The 19,919-nt window shown below is 37.3% G+C and overlaps 1 protein-coding gene across 1 annotated transcript in view; it reads right to left on the reverse strand.

The window, feature by feature from the left end:
* Positions 1 to 274: 274 nt before the first annotated feature.
* The window catches only part of LOC146002555 (uncharacterized), a 39,020-nt gene continuing 19,375 nt past the window's right edge, over positions 275 to 19,919 (reverse strand). Inside the window, exon 3 of the mRNA XM_083140484.1 lies at positions 275 to 1,981. Coding sequence (XP_082996610.1) covers positions 1,000 to 1,981 — 982 coding nt within the window. The 3' untranslated portion in view covers positions 275 to 999. The remainder of the gene's footprint in view (positions 1,982 to 19,919) is intronic.

Genomic DNA, 19,919 nt, shown 5'->3' on the forward strand with positions numbered 1-19,919 from the left:
TAGGTCAGTGTATGTAGTATGTATTACACTATTTATATTAAACATATTTATATTCACGCAAGTATCAACACACATGCTTGATCGTCGTCGCTTATAATCAAGTGTCCCGGATTTTATACCCGGTGGAGACACATAGTGGTTAGGATCCCAGGTTAAGCTGTAGGTCCAGTCTCGATTAGCCTATCCCTGCACAAAGTGAACTTAAAACAAGGTTGAAAAACATGCTTCGACAATCCCTACACATGGCTCAGAATAAAACAAGCGTACGTAATACAGAACAAATATTTTATTTTATGTGCTTAAAAATGTTTTGTAACAAGTATTACACAATTAACAATTTGTTTTTGTTACAAATTTACAGTATTTTTAACAACATTCATGGTGTATTTGTTGTAATACGAATTATCACAGACGGACATTTCACAAATCATAAAACAAAATAATTTACCAAATAAATTATGCAGCTGATAAATATAAATGCATCTATATATGCGATTTTGCAATATAGCAATGTCACTCATAAATTTATGACATTATTTAATAATAACAACAAAGAACTGAAATTAATTTATGAATTAGTTTCCATATTATTATTCCAGAACGCTGATATTTTATTTGCTTTACATTACAAATGTTTTGTTCATTATTCGATTTGTGATTCTGCTACAACTTAAGGCGTATAACTCTTTCCATTTCCCGCCAAAACTTCATTCCACTAGAAAGCACTTGAGTAATGCAATATCATTAGCTGAAGCTGATTGGCTGCCTGGCTCACGTGGTTGCCATTGTGTCAGAAATTTTGGCGGGAAGAAAAATATACTTCTCATATGAGTACCATGATGATTATTGTATATTAATATAAGATAATTTGACAAATATCTTTCTAAGAAGGAACTTGATATAATTTGTTATTCTTGAACTGCATGGAATACTGATTGTGTTCAGATGTAGGTTCAATACAAGATGTGGAATAATTTAAACATTCGGAAATGTGTGAGACTATTCCTGCAGTGATGGATAAATGAGATAAGTGGGTGGTCTGTAAACAATTGAACGCACGGGTGCATTGTAACCATTATAGGGATTGTATGGGTGTACTGGAGCGTTGTAACCGCCGAAAGGATGCGCTAAGGGATTATAACGATTCACTGGGTTGTACCCACCATTGTAGCGGTTCAGAGCGTCGTACCCGCCATTGTAACGGTTCAACGCGTCGTACCCACCATTGTAACGGTTAATCGGGTCGTACCCGCCATTGTAACGGTTCAGGGTTTGCCCTAGTGGGTTGTAACCAGCGTAAACCCCAATTCCTCCGTCAGTGACGATTGCTCCGTATCCACCGTACGCGCCGTATGGCCCGTATGCGCCGTATGCTCCGTAGCCAAGCCTCGTCGATGCGGTCTGCTGCTGCTGTTGCTGTTGGTTGCTGTCGTCACTGACAAATATGGCCGGGTTGACACCTGCGATGGCAGTTCCTACTGGTTGAGCCACGGCCAGGCCTCCTGGACCCACAACGGCCGTGGCAACGGGTCTGGATGCAGCCACCCCGCCAGGACCAGCAATGGCCAGGCCAACAGGGCGCGCCTGGGCAATGGAGGATCCAGGAGGGGGTTGAACCGTCTCGACACCCTCCTCCCCTTCATCGTCACCCTCTTCCTTACCCTGGTCGTATCCGGGTTGCTTGTACCCCTTGAAGATCTGCGAGAAGTCTGGGTAGGGAGCGTATCTACTGGGGTACTGTTGCTGGAACGGGTACGCTTGTTGTTGTGGGTACGGTTGTTGTTGTGGGTAGTAGTAGTTGTTAGGAAGGTAGTACACCAGCAATGGGGTGTTCGTTCTTTCAGGTAGGCTCTGATCGGCAAGTCTGTTTTCCAAACTGGCGATTGTCCTCACGGAACTCTCAAGTGCTTGGTCCTTTTTCACAACGGAGTTTTCTGCCTTCTTGTCTTGCAATAGCAGCGACCTCTCTTCTGGTTCGTTGCTGTGGAAACAAAACAACATCATTAAAAGACAACAAAGAAATGTAACAAAAACAACAAAGTATATATTACGCTAAAGGATTAACCCTTTTTGTACCTCAAATCAAATAACAGATGCAATCAGTGGCAGCACCAGAGAAAGTGTTTTGTGAAGAGGGAGGTAGGTAGTCAAATTTCATTTTCATCTCACAACCATACAAACTAGTTTTTTTCGGGGGGTAGTAGGGTGGCGCACTGGCCGACTAGAGGACGTACACCCCCTCTGACGCCGATACTGCAGATCTATTTGGACAGAAACCGACTTCCGAGGCGGAGTGGTTAGCACAGCTCGCTACGATGGCAGGGAACCCGGGTTTGAATTTCGGCCTGGACATGGATGTTTCTTGCGAGTTTCCTTTCATCAATTTCACCATATTATCACTCATCTCATCGCAATGATTTGCCGAAAGTGTCAGAAAAGTAAAGTTCAAAATAACCAAATTCAAAAAATCAATCAAACCGCTAGAACGAGAGATTACTTGGTTGCCAACAGGGTAGTTAAAGGTCTAGGAATATTAAATAAATTCAATTCCGGTTAAGGAGTGAAAATTAGCGAGCCAACATGGGTTCTGGACCGTAAAAAATATTTTTTATTGCAACATATTTCAATTCGGTCCAGAATTAATTTTCCAGGATCAATTTAAATACGGTCCAGGAACTTATTTTTTCGGATCAATTTAACTACGGTTCACGAAACATTTCTCAATGAAACAATATGCTACTTGTACCGAATTTAAATTATGCGAGAATTAAGGTTCCGGTCCTGCACCGAAACCAAATAGAACTCATTAGAAATTTTCTGTTCCTGTACCTTTAACAACCCTGGTTGCCAAGCGCTTTGCGATTTTAGTTCACCAAGTGCGACTATGTTATTATGAGTGTTAGGACGTGCTGAATTACAATGAATAGAAACGTAGAGATGACAATGGTGTGTATCATATTGTAAAATTATTACTATTATTGCTTCTATAAGTTCGATGGTAAGATAGCTGTGCCTAGTATATATAGAAATAGTACATAACTTTTAATTAATATACGGAAGATCTTACATTGACACTTATATATTGAATTAAATGCCCTTTGAAGTTTCGGTGATTTGTTTCTAAATTGCAAAGAATTTATGCTAAACTTAATTCTATAATTTGAAAATTACAAATTTTGTTATTTGAACGACTTATAGCAGTTATGAACGTGCAGTGATTTTAGCCCCATCTATCGAGTGATTCACACCAATCTGTACACCATAAATCTTATAGTTAACTCTAATATTCTAACTGATAACTAATGGTTAATGTTGATTTCAATAGGCTACCCTTGGTGCACATTATAGCCACGTTGTATATGCATGCCTGGGCATATTATTAATACAGGGGATTGAATTTTTCAAAATCCTATTAGATAATTCTGATGATAGCGTTCGACAGGAACCTTGAGCTTAGAAATGTAATGCGTACAATAAAGTCAAACAACTTAAGTAAGATACATGTGAAATGTGTAAGTAGCTACTGTATATTTTGTCGACAAGTTGAACTAAGAATAAATAAAAAGGCACACAACCACTTCTCATTAGCCACATTATTTTATTTGCATACGCTTCATTCTTACAGTAAATGAATTTAGGTACGTATATTGTTACTTATACAGAATACGGAGACAGGGGCGCGAATATTTTCTGTTGGGCAGTAAAATTATATCTTGATATACACTAAAATACATATTCCGAAAAAAAAGTTTATGTAGCTAGTTTTTATTGAGGTAAAGAGGGTGGACTGTTGTGATTTTGTGGATTCGAAACGGTTTTTTTATTCTCTTCCCCATGGACCTCCTACTTATCTTTAGCGGCAAACTATAATTGAATTGGCAGGTTTAAGAAGGGAATGAAGACCAAAAAATAGCAAAATGACCTTTTGTACTCGACATCATCGGAAAGCGTCGCTCTACACGTAAGTGTGAAGAAATATATAAAAAGCCTTCCGTAGAGGAAGATAAAGAACCCTGAAATGAACGTAAGGTGTAAGAAGGAAATGAATCCATTCGTTCTTGCAGTGTGCCAGGAACTTTGGCACTGCAAAACGCAAAATAAGGAGGAAGGACCGAATATACACACACCTGAGGACTATAATGACATGATAAGAAGTGTGAAAAAAGACCGGTTACTTAGTGACAAACATTGCGCCCGTAAACATATTGGACTTTGAGATCTGGTGGCACAAGTATTTCATGAAGTCCACGAAATCCGTTGAGAAAACGGAGACTATTTTCGTGTCGAAATGCCGACATCTGCAGTATGATTAGTCCAGTACAGGTAACGTAGCGGTTTGCGAGGTTATTGATGGATTTGACAAGAAGAGTTTCCTGCTGCAAGAACCAGGTACTGCTGTGACAATCCCCACGGATGCAGCTTACAATGCCACATTACCAATAAACGAAAAAAAAATGTGAATGATGTTAGGAAAATCATCCTCTACATTCCAGACGTCAAAAAACCTTTCTACGACGTCATGGTAACTGGGCCTACAACTTCTCACCACGATGAAGATCAGTCGGTGGATGAATGACTGTTTGTTGTTTGACTTGCCTTCAAATTTCCAAAATTTGGACATTATTTTGTATTATTCATTCCATTGTGCACTTTCATGTTGTAAACTACACGAGAATATATTTTCTTTTCCATTGTACACTTCATTTCCGTTTTCCCCCAGCAAAAACCTCATACGTTTTAAGAAGGAAATAAATCCACCACCTTTTTTTACATTTTATACAAGTTCTGGTTACATGTACATTGTTTTTCACGTACTCCACTATACCTACACAGGGTTCTCACGTTCCAGTACGAATTTTGTTGTTCTTGGACGCACACTCTACCACTTATACAGTATTTTTTTTATTTCCCACAAATTTACTTTTTGGACTTATTCCCTTCTTAAACCTGCCGATTCAATTTGAATCTAAACTTATTTTTTCTGTGTGACCCTAAGCTTAACGGCTCTACCGTGTTCCGATACAGGGGTGTAAGGGGTGCTCCTTCCACGTAGTGCACCCTGGACTGCAGACTAACGAGGCTCTGGCGACTGGCCCCATGGCCAGTATAATTCTGTGTCGTCGTTTGTTTTGTCCTTATTTGTGCTGAGCGCTTTTTTCAGCATCAGCTTTTAACCAAGGTAAGGAAATTTTAGTTTTCAGACACGCTTTTATTTTTGTTATGATAAGGGGCTGGACACCGTATAGTGTGACGGGTGCAAAATAGCCTCAGTGCTGACGCACCCAAAAAATTTTAATCCAAATTTTAATCCAGAAAGTGTTCCAGTACAAAGAAAATCAAGATTTAAATTTATTACATTACACATATTTTTTAATATGTTTTCTTGTCTGTTTTAAAATAAGAATTATTGAATAAAATTACCCTTGGTCACTGAACACTGCCATTAAAGCACATAGCGTAGGGTCTCACATATCCTCGATGATGTGGTGAGAACGTATTGGCCCACTTTACCTCTCAGAGTCTACCCAGATACCATTGACGGGAGGCTGGGCCAATCCCAGAGTCGGTTGCACAGGGATAATAATAAAAGAATCATTCCTGTGTTCACCCACCCCGGAAGTCAAGTTCAACTCTCGGATTAAAAATTACAGATACTCGAGTTTGGACTTCAATTAAAAATTAACCAGTATACCTACATAAGAACGAGTAACGTCAAAATTTAGCTGATTCAATTCTGCGTTAATTTATGCTATCAAATTTTGTTTCGATTATTCCTTCTATTTTCTACTGTCGTGAGAACAAAAATAGTATCATTTTTTTAGTTTTGCAAACGATAGCTTTCTTTGAAATTTTATATAAAAAAACGGTTTATCCGATCGTGACGAAATTTTAATACTGTGTAGGCAGGAAGATTTTAAACACATTAATTTTTAATTGGAGTCCAAACTCGGGTATCTTTAATTGTTAATCCGACAGTAGTCTCCAAGGTTACAGTGAGACGCCATAGTGATAGTAACTCGAGAAACAGCGCAGGTTATTTTCCAAGAACTGTTCGTGGCTGTACGCTAGCTTTGGCACGAAGAACCATCAAAAACATAATCTCCTTTGCATTATTCAAAACCACCAGCGCCGAGTGTGATATCAAGGGAAAGCGATCCGTGATTCTGGCTCTGTCCAAGTTTTCTGTGACGTAATTATCATGCAACGAAGCCACGTGACTTGGCAGACGATGACGCCACGCCTTGTAGCGGATCATGAGAGATAACGGTGCTTTTTACAGTTTTGTTCAAGTGTGCGGTGGCGCATTGCGAAAGATGCTATGTCATCATACGTAGAGGATGATGTTAATGGACAGAATTCATAATACCATCTCGTATACACGTCTTGCGTAAGTAGTTTCTAGGAAGAATGGACTTGATGTAGGTTTCTGATCAACCAAATTCACGCTGGGAGCACGTTAATATTTGTAATAGGCGATACGCGTATATTCACGGTAACGTGCTTTGTATCTCTCAATCTTAAAAGAGTTCCTCAGTATAATGCAATTGCAAGCACAGTAATGAAATGCCGTCCTCCGTACGGAGTGGTTAGCTACAACGCCACAACGCCAGGGGTCCCGGGGCATGGGTGTTTGTGAGTGTCCATTCATCACATCATCACTCATCTCCATCTTCGCGATTAGCCAACACTGGCAGAAAAGTGAAGTCAAATCAATCAGTAAGTAAAATTTAAAGGATGTATTTAATATAGTCCTTTATTATTACAAATTACAATCAAGTAGCTAGCTAGCTATGCAAAAATAACATATTTGCTAAATACCTTACATTTTCGTTACTGATTATAGCTACATTATTATTATTATTTCTGCTACGCATGTATATTTTGCGCACAGTGTTGTAAAAAGGTGTTGATGTGTTCACAACATTTAAATGAATAAATTTCAACTCAATACAATTCAGTATAGAAAAAAATAGCCAATATTGGGCGGTTGTAGATACCATGGAAACATTTTTTTAAATATTTTTGAGATCTTACCTATGTCTCTCCTGTATCTCTTTGGATAAATGGACTAAAATTTTCATTAGGAATTTTAGTTTGTACATCTTCAATTGTCACTTAACTTTACTTCTATTCTTATAGGTATAGCCTTTCATTAGATCAATATACCTAGTTTGCAGCGCCGTATACTCGGCTATCTCACTATGTCACGTGGTCCTAGGCTATTAATAGAAATAAGTTTACCAACTCCTAAGAAGTCAGGTTGCCAACTCATAAGAAATCAGGTTGCCAACTCCTAAGAAATCAGGTTGCCAACTCATAAGAAGTTAGGTTGCCAATTCATAAGAAATCGGCATCATCATCTCACTGATATGAATAATTTTATTTACAATTTCTGATCGATTTTTCTCCCGTATTTTATTCTCTAGACTTCAGGCTTCGCAGATAGCCTAACTAGCCTACAATATAGGCTCCTGCTATTTTGTTATTGGTGATATTACAATGCATAATAGTTTGTTAATGTTTAATATATTGTTTACGAGAGAGAGTCAAATATTAGCATTAACGTGTTCTTTTCGAGTAGATTTCAGCATGTATGGTTGCAAAAGTTTGATTCATACATATTTTCAAGTCTGAGTTAGCGCCAGTATACCTCAAGAAGAAGAATCTTTAGTATGCACGTGCAGTCACTTGAGCAACTCCGAGGACCTTTCCACCCATCTGGCTGTGAACTGAGGCCATTGTAAGTTATAGGCTTGCAGAGGGCAAGGAAACACGGCTTTTCACATCTTTAAAATCACTAAAATTGTGTTTTCAAGCTTACTTTATCAGTATTGTAACCTTGAGGTTGTCTTGTAATAAACAGTTGATATCTCATTTATATTTGAGCTGTATGTAGTCTATCCTATAAATTTTGTCAGACTTTTAATGTTTTTATTTTAGTCTCCCTCGTATATGAAAACATGTATTGCATATGCAAATGCATATTTCATAATTTTTAACTAATCGAGCGACTTGACAAAAACCATTACAGAATTGAAGGGATCAAGCAAGGAAAACAGTTTGAACAAAAGGCAGCATCGGTCAGGATGAAACTTTACACACCACAAATGGTAACCCTCGATCGACCACGTACAGAGGAAGATAATGTGAATGCCTTAAAGTTACGTTCAGGAGTGCAAGCTTATATCCCTCGTACTCTAGAGGGACTTTATCTGGAAGAATTCACAACTAGTGAACTTTATATATCAGAAGTTGACAACGCTGCAAGAAACATTGAAACACTGGCAGTATAAAACAGCTACTTCCTAACGAAGACGATCATCATCATCATCATCCTTCATAGTTCCTCGCCGCAACGAAAATTCGAACAGAAATAGTAACAACTCCTCAACTATATATTTTACCTCGCTGAATAACACGTATAAACTATGCTTCTTCTAATAAATTCTGCTATTTTTTCTCTGCACCAATAACTCGCAGAACAAGAAATTAAATATATCTCGTACACGCGACAGCACTCGCCGCAACATTTTTTTTTCTTTCTCATACAAGATTGTGCCGACCCTTTGTCACCGTGACGTCACTTTATGATGTGATTTCACACAGAGTTGGATGGAATTCTGACGACGATACCGTAGCAACACGACCTTCTGCTTCGGTAGCATTTTGTGTACGTAAACAAAAAGCACGAACGCGATGAATATAGCTACTGCATATGGGCAGAGAGCTCACGTGTTCTCACTGTTGGCGGAGACAATACGCTATGCACCATTCGCTGTAAAATTCTCATTTTGTGACTTTTCAATAATTCATAACTGCCTTCAACACACCAAAAGCCTTTACAGAGCATGTATGGGCCAACGTCTTATCCACCTTTTCTCTTCATATTTCTTCCATTCATATAACTTCTTACATATAAACGGCAATATTACCAATCTAATTAATATATGACAGCATGTTAACTTCTAAATTTTTATCGTGCAGATGTGTCCCAGCTATAGATGAAGCGAACTGAGAGCGCTGCATCGTTAAAAACCGACCAAACTCTCACACAGAAACACATTTTTTTTACTGATACGACACACAACTCACACGATTTGGACAGAAATACCAAATCAAGTCCCTACCTCTTATTGTTACATCTGCCATTTTTATGACACATATTTACATTAACTGTTATTACATATTTGATACTCTCACTTCCATTTATTTTTTCTGAAGACTTTTCATTGTGTTTTGCTATAATCGAATGCATACTATGTATCTAATCTTATTATTTACACCCTGATTAAATTTACCAATTGCTCCTGTTCACGCTCAAAATTTTATTTCATGACATACTAAACACTGATAGTAATCATCATTTGCTGTGTCATCACTAATGTACCTTCTCAGAGATATAAGGTGAAGTCATTTCTCCAGAGTACATCCAGAAGTCATCCAGAAGTGGCAAGCAGATTTCGCATCGAATTAATATTGTTCCTGAACTTTTCTTGCGAACATATTTTGTCTACAATCAACTTATTTGTGTATTCTTTTCAACATTTGAGACCTACAAACTTATCTTCGGATCAGTGTTACCAGTGATATATTTATTCAAGTGTTTTCACAGTGTCACGTACATGTACGTCGTGCGATGAGATGCCGCTGAGACTACCTTAATTGCCAATTTTGGTTCCATCCGCTTCGGAATACATGACAGAAAAGTGTTACACTTCAATTAGTGTATTATTATTTGATACGTTCTACAGTGCACTACATAGGCTACTTGCCTACTGCCCTACGACGAATCATGTTATATACGGGGTGTAATCATTTATTCAGGAACTGGTCGTTGTACATATTTAATCATATCTAAATATTTATTGTCAATAAAGAAATGTGATTGTCCCCTGGCCAATCCCATTTCTTTTCAGGGGGAGGTGGCATGTCACGAACCGGAAATAAAATGCTGTGTAATAAAAAACGCCAGCAGTCCCCGGGTGACGAGAGGTCGCGGGGGGGAGTCTTGGTCGAGGGAGCGAAGAGCGAAGTGTGTTGCGAGTGACAGTGTTAAGTCGGTCCATTTAAAAGGTTTGGGCGAACCCACTGAGGACACCTTCAATGGACCGATAGAGCGCCACGTCGTGACTCAACCGAGGAACCGCGAAGGAAATCAGGTACAGTGGTGACACTTTGGGTTTTATCATTGTCAGTGTTTAGATATCTTGCTGGCTCGTGCGTGATCTCCCCCCCCCCTCACTTGTGCGATTCTATTAAATATTGGTAAAGAGCAATGAGAGTCATTTATTCCATTCTTCATACACACATCCTCTTGCAGCCAAGCAGTTTAAGCCGGCGAACGGCCTAAACGTAACACAATCATGATCTTGATCTGTAATGTATTTTGTTTCATTTAACGCAGAACCATATTAATAGAAGAAAATCTGTGTAGCGAATGAGCATTCAGAATAATGCATGTTCATTGCATGGCATGTAATCTTTCATGTTTTGTAATATACAGCATTTATATATTAAACGGGTTTTAAAGTGCATATTTAAGTGCATATTTGCATGCATAACGAACCGAACTCATTAAAACATTTGAATTTTCTCTATCTTCAAACACATGTAACCAAAAAGATATTAAATTCGCAAATTGCATAACATACAAGAATGTATGGTAATGGCGATGGTAATTGTAATGTTTTCCCTTTTTGTTATTATAATCGAATACAGGAAGCGAACTTGAAAAAAAATGTTATAAATTTGTAAGGAATCAGAGCTAGGAAATAATGTTCAGGGGAAGCTATTTGGAAACATCGTCTGGGCACACGAGAGTCCTCTATCGTCGTTTTTTTCAGCCATGACTGCTTTTCAATCTTAGGACTAATGTGTGAGCAGTCCTTGCGGTTTTTTTTCACTTTGAAAACACGCGAATTTTAAGAAATAAGTAGGCCTAAGCTTAAAGACTACAATTTTTATTTCCATTTTGTTGAGAGATTTCAATTACCTGCGAATATGTTGAGCTATATTTGGGCAATTTAATTGTGATGGGTGTGACATTCAGACAAAATTCACATAAACTAACAAACTCTCTAGCCTTCTTAAAACCCGAAGGTTTGTAGCTACAGCCACACAAGATTTCCACCTGTCCTTATCCTGGGTAAGATCAATCCAATCTTTTCCATCCTTATCGATTTCCTTTAGGTTCATCTCAACGTTATCCCTCCATTTTCGTCTTGGCCTTCCTACAGGTATCTTACCATCAGGTTTCCCAACAAGAATCCTGTAAACTCTTTTTTCCTCTCCCATTCGTGCCACATGGCCTGCCCACCTAAGTCTTCTTGATTTAATCATTCTAATAATATCTGGACAAAATTCACATTCATTTTTAAAATTATTTTCTTAGCATCTTCAAATATATAAATCTATCAATTACTGTCATTTCATTTTTCTTGATGAAAGTTATTTTATTTCAGTATCTCAATTTTCAGCCACAATTTTTTTTTCTGTAATTGTGGCGGGGGTGACACTTAAGACTTCAGGACTTTCCTCAGTCTTTCAGAATACTCTGAAATATATGGGTTTACTGAAACAATTTAATTTAAATAAAATAAATAAACTTTACTCGACATTTAGATGCTTTTAGTTTCTAAAAATAACTTTATATAAACATTCTTTGCCTTTGACGGGCGTGATAAATTTTGTGACGGGTGTGGCATCAAGTACGTTATTTACTTTGTAGGACTATAGAACAATGCAAAGGCTAAGAAAATTATCATAAATAGATTCTTCAAAGTAAGGTTTGTTTCACAAATGAAGTAGAATACTTCAGTCCTTAAGATATATAAGACAATTAGTACGAAATTAGAATTAATTTCGTTTTCTAATAGTATGATACTATAGCATAATGAAACTAAATTAAGTGGAACTTTTAATATAAAAAGTAATAGATTTGAAATAATATGTTATTAGAAGCCATGGAACTAATGTTTGTATACATAATTCCAAATTCTGCATAGTTTTCCCTTTTTATTTATTTATTTTATTGAAATTTCCAGTACAGCAGAAGCCATTTTAAACCAGAAAGTATCATCAGTAAAACAATAGACTAAGATTAAAAACACAAAAAAGGGTAACATAAAATAAACAAAAATAAACAAGTCAAACATTACCAAGGGAAACAGACCAGTTTCACAATAGCATTACGTATGTACAATTTTTTCTATGTTGGTGATAAAAGATGAATATGAACTGAATATATCTATTTGGTTTGAGATGATGTTGAACTGATTCGGTAGCCTATGGAATAGTAAACGTTGTATGAGTGAGAGCCTGGGAGTTGTAGTGTGGAAATTTCATATAAAATAATATTTTCAATAAAAATAAATTAACCTTGTTTGTTCACTGTCACACGAAATGGCTCATTTCAAGTTCAAGTTTCATAACTGCTTTTCGTCTAAGGTCCAAGTCACCTATGTTTATGTGTAAAGGAAATTTCTGTGCATTGAACACATTTAAAAAATGAAATTCATGTTTTATGGACTACAAATCATATAGAGTTACTTTGTTCAGCTCACGTTAAGAATAATTGTTTCCTTATTGACATTCATTTCGTAAGAAAAAGCAACTGTATTCCATTTGGAGTAACACATTACTAGGGAGAGTCAAAAGTCGAACCTGAGTCTAGAGCATGCAGTTCTTTGCGGTAACCACTCAGCTACTGAGATAGTCCAGGCTTTCCTTTTTCTAGCCTTACTGTGCATAAAGTGGACTTAAAACACCAAATCTCTACGGTAAGAAAACTGCAAACACTGCAGTGGAAGCTAACTCTGATTACCCACATGTTATAGAGAACATATCATGTGTGGGGGCAAGGTGCAAAACTGGGAGGGGGCAAGGACAGTTTACTTTCCCTTGGTAGATAAGGTTTAGCATAGTGCGAAGAGGAAAAACGGCAAAACGTGTGTGTGTGTGGAAGGGTCACCACTGGTTTGAGTATTGATGTGTCTTTAGTGTTGTTATAATGGCGCTTCATTACAGTTTAGAATTTTAAAAAATATTTACAATTCTTATGTGAAAACAAACTCGTTCAGAAGTATGAAGAGACTATTTTTAAGGAAAGTTTCTAAAAAAATGTTGAAAATATGTGGCAGTAGAAGGAAATTATTTCCAATATTCTGTAACAAAAGTAGTGATTACTTGACTTGGAAGTATTTTAATTAAAGTAATTCTATGGGCTTGAGTTGAGAAAATATGCTATATCCGATTTCGCCGGCAAGCAGCGTGGTTTCAATCGCTACGCGGGTTGCGTTTGAGTGGCACAATAACCAAATAAACGAAAGTACTGCACTTTAACCTGAGCTGGACTTATTTTCCGAAAAACAATGAACACAAGGTATGTCTAGGAACCTGGCGACCCGTTGGGTGAGATTGAGGCAGGGGATTATATTTTAACCTTCCTGTCCCCTCTAAAAAAAGCACGTAACTAAGATATGATTCAATTGTGGCCGTGAAGAACCAACCTTAAGGGTATACATCTCACAAAAGGTATTCACCCAATCCATTAACAGCTATTCCATCACAAAGTAAGCTGTGAGCAACAGCGTATGGAATTAGGAGTAAAATGAACTCTTTTTGAATCACAAATCGCTTTCAGCATTTTAAACGAAGAAATCTATATCTGTCTCCATTCAATGTCAAAATATGATTCCACTTCCTTTTATCTTTGACTTTTATGTATTTAATTTAGTATTACTACACTGCCATCTATGGTAACAATGCGAAGCAAGCAAGAGCAAGAGGAGGGAATGTGGTATGACTCGAAAAATTACATGGCACCATCTTGGAAAAAACAGATGCCATAGTGGATTGTTTTCGTTGGTAGCGTATTAACATCCTATGGCGTAGAAATATGCACTGTCTAACTGTCTTGTACTGAGAAAAAAAGCGTCTAAATCAGATTTCTAACTTTCTTGGTCATCTAATGGAGACATTCAGTCACAATTAATAGAGCGTTAAAAGAATCGAACATAAAACGAAGGATATCCCACCTGGAAAATAGTTCACATGTTGGAGTTTTGTTCGAAATGCATTTGCAATGCGTAGCGTGAGTCCCATAAACGGTATGAATCATTTTTTGAGAGGGAGGCGAAGGATTTCGCACCAATTGTGAAAAATTAAGCCCAAACTCTACTCAAAATACACTAAGAACATAAGTTTTTCAGTCAGCGTTCAAGGTAATTCATTTGTTTGTTTTCGGTCGAGTGCGATTGGGATCCAAAATTGTGGTCGGAAGGTGCCAATACTGGAGGGGGGGGGGGGGCAAGGACAGTTTACTTTTCCTTGGTATTTATGGTTTAGTATAGTGCGGGGGCAAAAGTGTCAAAAAGTTGTTGTAACTGCCCCCCATGCCTCCCCTAATCACCGACACTGTTTCGTCCTCTTTTAAGACACATTCACGAATTTTCTTATCTTATTGTTCCTCACTTCGGCCAAATTATGTATATTGTTCCTATAATAATATTGGTAAAGTGGAATATATAGAAGTAGGTCCACAGGATAACTACTTTTTGGTGTTTGCAAATGTTCTCATTAATAGGTACGTTAGAAATCTCCACAAAATTAGCCGAACTCAACATTGAATTAAAGGCACCAGTGGCTGTTTTTCCTGTATGTATGCAACCTTGCTGCCAAAATCCAGGGTAGCCACTGACTGATATTTGCTGCCGGAAAACGAAGAAAAGTTGCACCCTAGAGACACTGTGTAGTCAACCAATCAGTGCACGACTAACCTCTAGTAGTGTGCGTGTGCCCCTCCAGGTCATTTACAACATAAAAGACTATACCTATGCAATATAGGTATGGATGGTGGCACGTGCTACTTCACAGTGCTGGAGCCTCTTTGGCATGATACTGTTTCCACAGGATATCATGGATTTAAGTATGCTTCCCGACAGAAGAAGTAAGTCACAGTGCTAACCGTGAATCTGTGATCCATGACTGCATGTACAGGGTGTATCAGAAGTGATAGCGCAAACTAAAACGATGTAAAGTACAAGAAAGTAGAAGCAAAAAAGTATCAGTAAACATGGGGTCAGAAAGGAACATAACTGATTGTTTGTACACTTGGTATGCTTTGCACGTGTGAGGTGCCATAGTCCTTCTTAGTCACAAATAACATAATTAAAAGATTCACCTCGCTAGACATTAGTGTTGCTTTAATTACCAAAGGACTCTTGTACTGTACAGTGTGTTACATATGCGGCAGTGTTCAGTTTTATATAAAGAAGCGTCGGGGTGTGCAAAGAAACAAGGGTACAATCAATCAAGTCAGTGGTGGATCGTAACCATCCGTAATTATCTCGCAAATGGTTCGTTTGCAAACCCATGTTTACTGACTTTTTTTTGCTTCTACCGCTTGAGTTTGTGCTGACACTTCTGGTACACCCTGTAGACTATACAGGATAAAATTGCAATTTTTTTCGAGGCCTCATAGCGTCAAAATGAAGTCTCACCACCAAAACAGATTTCGTTTGCCTTGATGCTCCCTACATGGGGCAGCGGTTCCCAAAGTATCCGCGGGGGGCGCCATTGCTGGCTTACAGGGGTGTCGCGAAATCCAGAGCACACTGTATACAGCTCAGATTTAAATGAGGTATCAACTGTTATTTACAAAATGACCTCAAGGCTGCAACACTAATCAAGTGAGCTTCAAAACGAATTTTTTGTTATTTTAAAGATGACGCCTACTCTACACACTTGCACCAGAGAAGACAGCCTGAAACTTACAGAAATTTCTCGGCAAATAAAAATTCAATATCTCTGTGCATGCTTACCACAGCAGCAAGTTTACCAATGGAGAAAAAAGTTTGACAGTGGCCTCAGTTCGCAGGGCAGGTGGGTGGAAAGGCCTTTCGCAGAGGCTCATAAGTGACTGCACGTGGACCCCAAAGATTTATTCTTCTTGAGGTATACAGGCACTAACTTAAAGTTGAACATGTATGTATATCAGCAATAGGTCTGTGCTAAAATACAGCAAACTTACGACCCTACATACAGAAATATACCACCTGTAGATAAGAAACAAAAACAAATTAAGGTTTTCATTTTAATCTCCCTTTAATGAAAGCCGCTGTTCCATCGCCTCCACCTTACGATTAACCTAGAGGTGCAAATAAACGTCATTGCTTAAATTAATCAGACAATATTTCTTTTATGACGTTTCGATAAAGCCATTCCAAAGTGACTGAATCTTAATTTTCAAATCATTTAATTCCATAAGAAATTATATAAACCTAATATCTCAATGAGCCTTAAAACATGCAACACTTACATATTTTTTTTAAATATATAAAATTTCATTGAGAATTACAGATAATAGTACTGAAGCCAATACATACCTATCATTCGACAATAAATTCACTTTTATCATAACTTTTGACATATTAAGTATGTGAGTCTTGCGAACCACAGAAATGACAGGAATGTTTCAGGAGTTCATGATCAGTAATACTGTAAGCAATATTAGACGAAATAATATTTTTATTCATCTTTGACAAGCGTATTCCATTGACTTAGATCTGATTAGATCTGTTATTTATTAAAATTAATGTTAACTGAAGGAACTTATGATTAGCTATCACTGATATGACAGAAAGCACTGATTTGTAATGGTATAATCCTTATATTTATAGTTATATAATAAAGTTACACTGTTTTGTCTTCCTAGTCACTATGTCACTTAATTGAACGAATGAAATTATTATATGAAAGTAAGGTAAATGAAGTCATCTCTTTGTATTATTCATTCTTTGATGTATCCTAGGAAGTATTTTATTAATTAATATCGTTATATAAAATTCCTCAAATGGTTCTAATATTTCAATATCAACACGCCTTTTATATTTGTAGTATTAACTAAATATGTTTACAATTATTGATTTTAGTAAAACACTATAATGCTTACCAAGGCAAAATTTTATGGTGTATCATAGGTCATAGTGCATTTTGTACAAAACATTTTGCCTTGATCAGCATTTTAGTGTTAAATTAACCGTGGAAACAAGGCTTAACATTGATTTTAGGTTAAATAAAAATATTTTTGTAATATATTTGCTTAATTGTCATGGATTAGTGCAACACACATAATCGCTTTCTAAAGTTTCTAGTTACAAACGTAGTTCGACAATTTTATAACAGCATTGTTGAGGTACAAATAACAGTCGAATAAGCTTCCGATATGTACTTTCGTTAATGTTTCTATTGTTTGAGCACTGTCAAATTAGAAGCTAGGTCTACATGTAAAATTTATAGTCTAGAAAACATATTATTGCGTCTCATTTGTGCAGCATGTTGAAGAATAACCTTAAGATCTATTTCTTCATTGGTGTGAGCTACACCTCCGGGGCCGGCCGACGCATAAAGCATTGGTTCGTATATGACCGTGTCGTTCTTTCTCCCTATAGCCGTGGACGTGGTATTTGCTATGGCAGTGCCGTATGGACCAGCAATGGCCGTTGCCCATGGTTTCAGGATAAGCGTTGTCCGTGGAGGATTACCGGTGCTATTGTCTGTTGCATTTCGAAAGTTGCGACGCTCCAAAATCGTATTTGCTGTCGTGTGCTTGTTTCCTTGCATCCGGAATTTTGTTGTTCTTGTCGGAGTTCTGTCCGATATCTGTTTCGGGGCACTAGTAGATGCTTGAGATCTTCTTTTCAAGTTAACACCTGGTGGGATTAAAGCACCGTTCGATGTCTGGTGTCGAGTCAGTTTTTCTGCCCTTGTTAATAGAGAAGCAATTCGTGAGAAGTCACTGGATATGCTATATCTAGAGTGCTGCTCTTGTGATCTTGGTGTAACAGGCACAAATGGCCTTACGCCCGAACTACCAGAGGATTTTCTATTGGTAGAGACCATTCCCGAAGCTCTACTGCCACTACTGTTCAAAATACTTTGCCTCATTTGGTTTGTACTTGTTGATAATGGCATAACCACATTCAACCCTCCCTGCTTATGGCTCTGTCCAACATTGGATCTACCTCCAACGACCGCTGAAGAATCACCAGACAATTTCCTATTCTGAGAAAATCCGCCTGAAGGATTTTGTCCCATATAACCTACACTAATCGTCTGGGGTATAACCAACTTCAATCCTTGCTGCCTCTGGTTGACAGTCTCTCCAATCCTAGATAAGCTGAACACCCCTGAATTCACAGAAACGGGTTTGCCACCGTTAACAAGAATCCTGTCTAAGCCATGGTTACTTCGTAGTCTTGGAGATGAACTTTCTTGTGGGTAAGACCTCAAATGAAACTGAGTAGCTAATGGCAACACGGAACCAATGTTTGAGGTATAGACAAGCTTCGGTGATCTGCCTCCAATATCTGAGTCTAATGTGGGCTTCTGTGGCATCCCAGTCATCATGATGAACCTATGGGCCAAGGACAGTTTTCTCTTAATTTGCAAAACGCTCTTCATTTTCATCTTCAACAAATAGTAAAGTAGTGTAAACCATTTTATAATTTCAATACTTCTTTCAGTTGGATGAATTCCATACAAAATATTGATGGTTGGAACATTCGTAACAGCCTATTCAAGATATACAAAGAGAAAGATACAATAAATATGTTAAAATTTAAAAAAAGAAATCTTGGTGTAGATCATAAATAATTTGGCATTACCAACAAAATTTTTAAATGTGTGGATCGATCTTAATGTGAAATATTAAAAATTATAATTTCGTAGCTTTTCTCTACAACAATGTATATTGTTCAGTTGACGCAAAAATTATTATTATTATAATTGATTACATAACTCCAGCGCCATCTAAGGATCAAATTTGTGTAACTGAGACTTGTGAAGGTCTTCTTTATATGCAAGGTCAAAATCCTACATGTAATAATGAACAAGGAATTGTCTGGTCATAGATACTGACAGTTAAGGATGGAGGAAACTCAACAGCAACTTTAATGTTCAACAGCTATAGATAGATATATCTACACGATTTTAATTATAAGAAAGATAAGTCTGGACCTTTCCACGTTTGATTCTAGTAACCTAATACTGCCTCTCTCACCACTAGCGTACGCAGGAATAATTTTCGGTGGAGACTGGAATTGTAAAAGTTTATATCACATACCTTCGTTCTGGGTAGGAGGGGGATAGACAACAAAATATTTCGTTAGTACTATTTTAACTTTCGTTTTAATAGTTGTTGAAAAACAAACATTGTAAACATGGTAGTTAAGGGGAGTTTGCCTTTATGACTACGATTTTTCCAGAGTTCCTTATTGCTTCCATTTGAAAATTTTGATTTTTCAAGTTTTCGGGAGGGCCTCTAGCCCCATCAACTCCCCCTTGCATACGCCAGTTTCTCAGACTTCTTCCCGTTTTCTGTCTCTACACTTTAATTCAGTACAAATTGGTAGATGTCTCCTAAGTTTGTCCTTCCAATTCTTGTTCAATATATCTTCTCAGTCCATAATTCATTTGCAAGGTATTTAAGTAAATTTTTAATCATTTTCGAGTATCAGTAATTTGATTATTAATTTAATCATAACTGAACCTATGCCAACGATTTCTTACAATAGCAGTATTCATAAAATAGCATAGTTTACGCATTTCTTACAACCTTAGTCATCCTTGAAACAACGCTACTACATCGATGCATACATTAAGAAAAATATTTTTTTTATTAGGATACAACTTTAATTTGATGATACAGCTTTTAAATTTTAAACTTTCCTGATGGTAAGAATCAAGCAGTAGTGTTTTTTTTTAAACTTCAGAAAACATAGAAGACAAAGCGTTCAATCTTCTTCAAATAAGTTTTTAAATGTGGTTCTTATGTAGAAAGGACCGAAATCATTACTCTCCTTGGCCCACAGATTCCGAAAATTTTCCAGGGTCTAGATTTGGTCATTCCCTCTTGTTTC

This window comes from Lepisma saccharinum, chromosome 18 (assembly GCF_977018435.1).
Source record: "Lepisma saccharinum chromosome 18, izLepSacc3.1, whole genome shotgun sequence".
Classification (NCBI taxonomy): Eukaryota; Metazoa; Arthropoda; class Insecta; order Zygentoma; family Lepismatidae; genus Lepisma; species Lepisma saccharinum.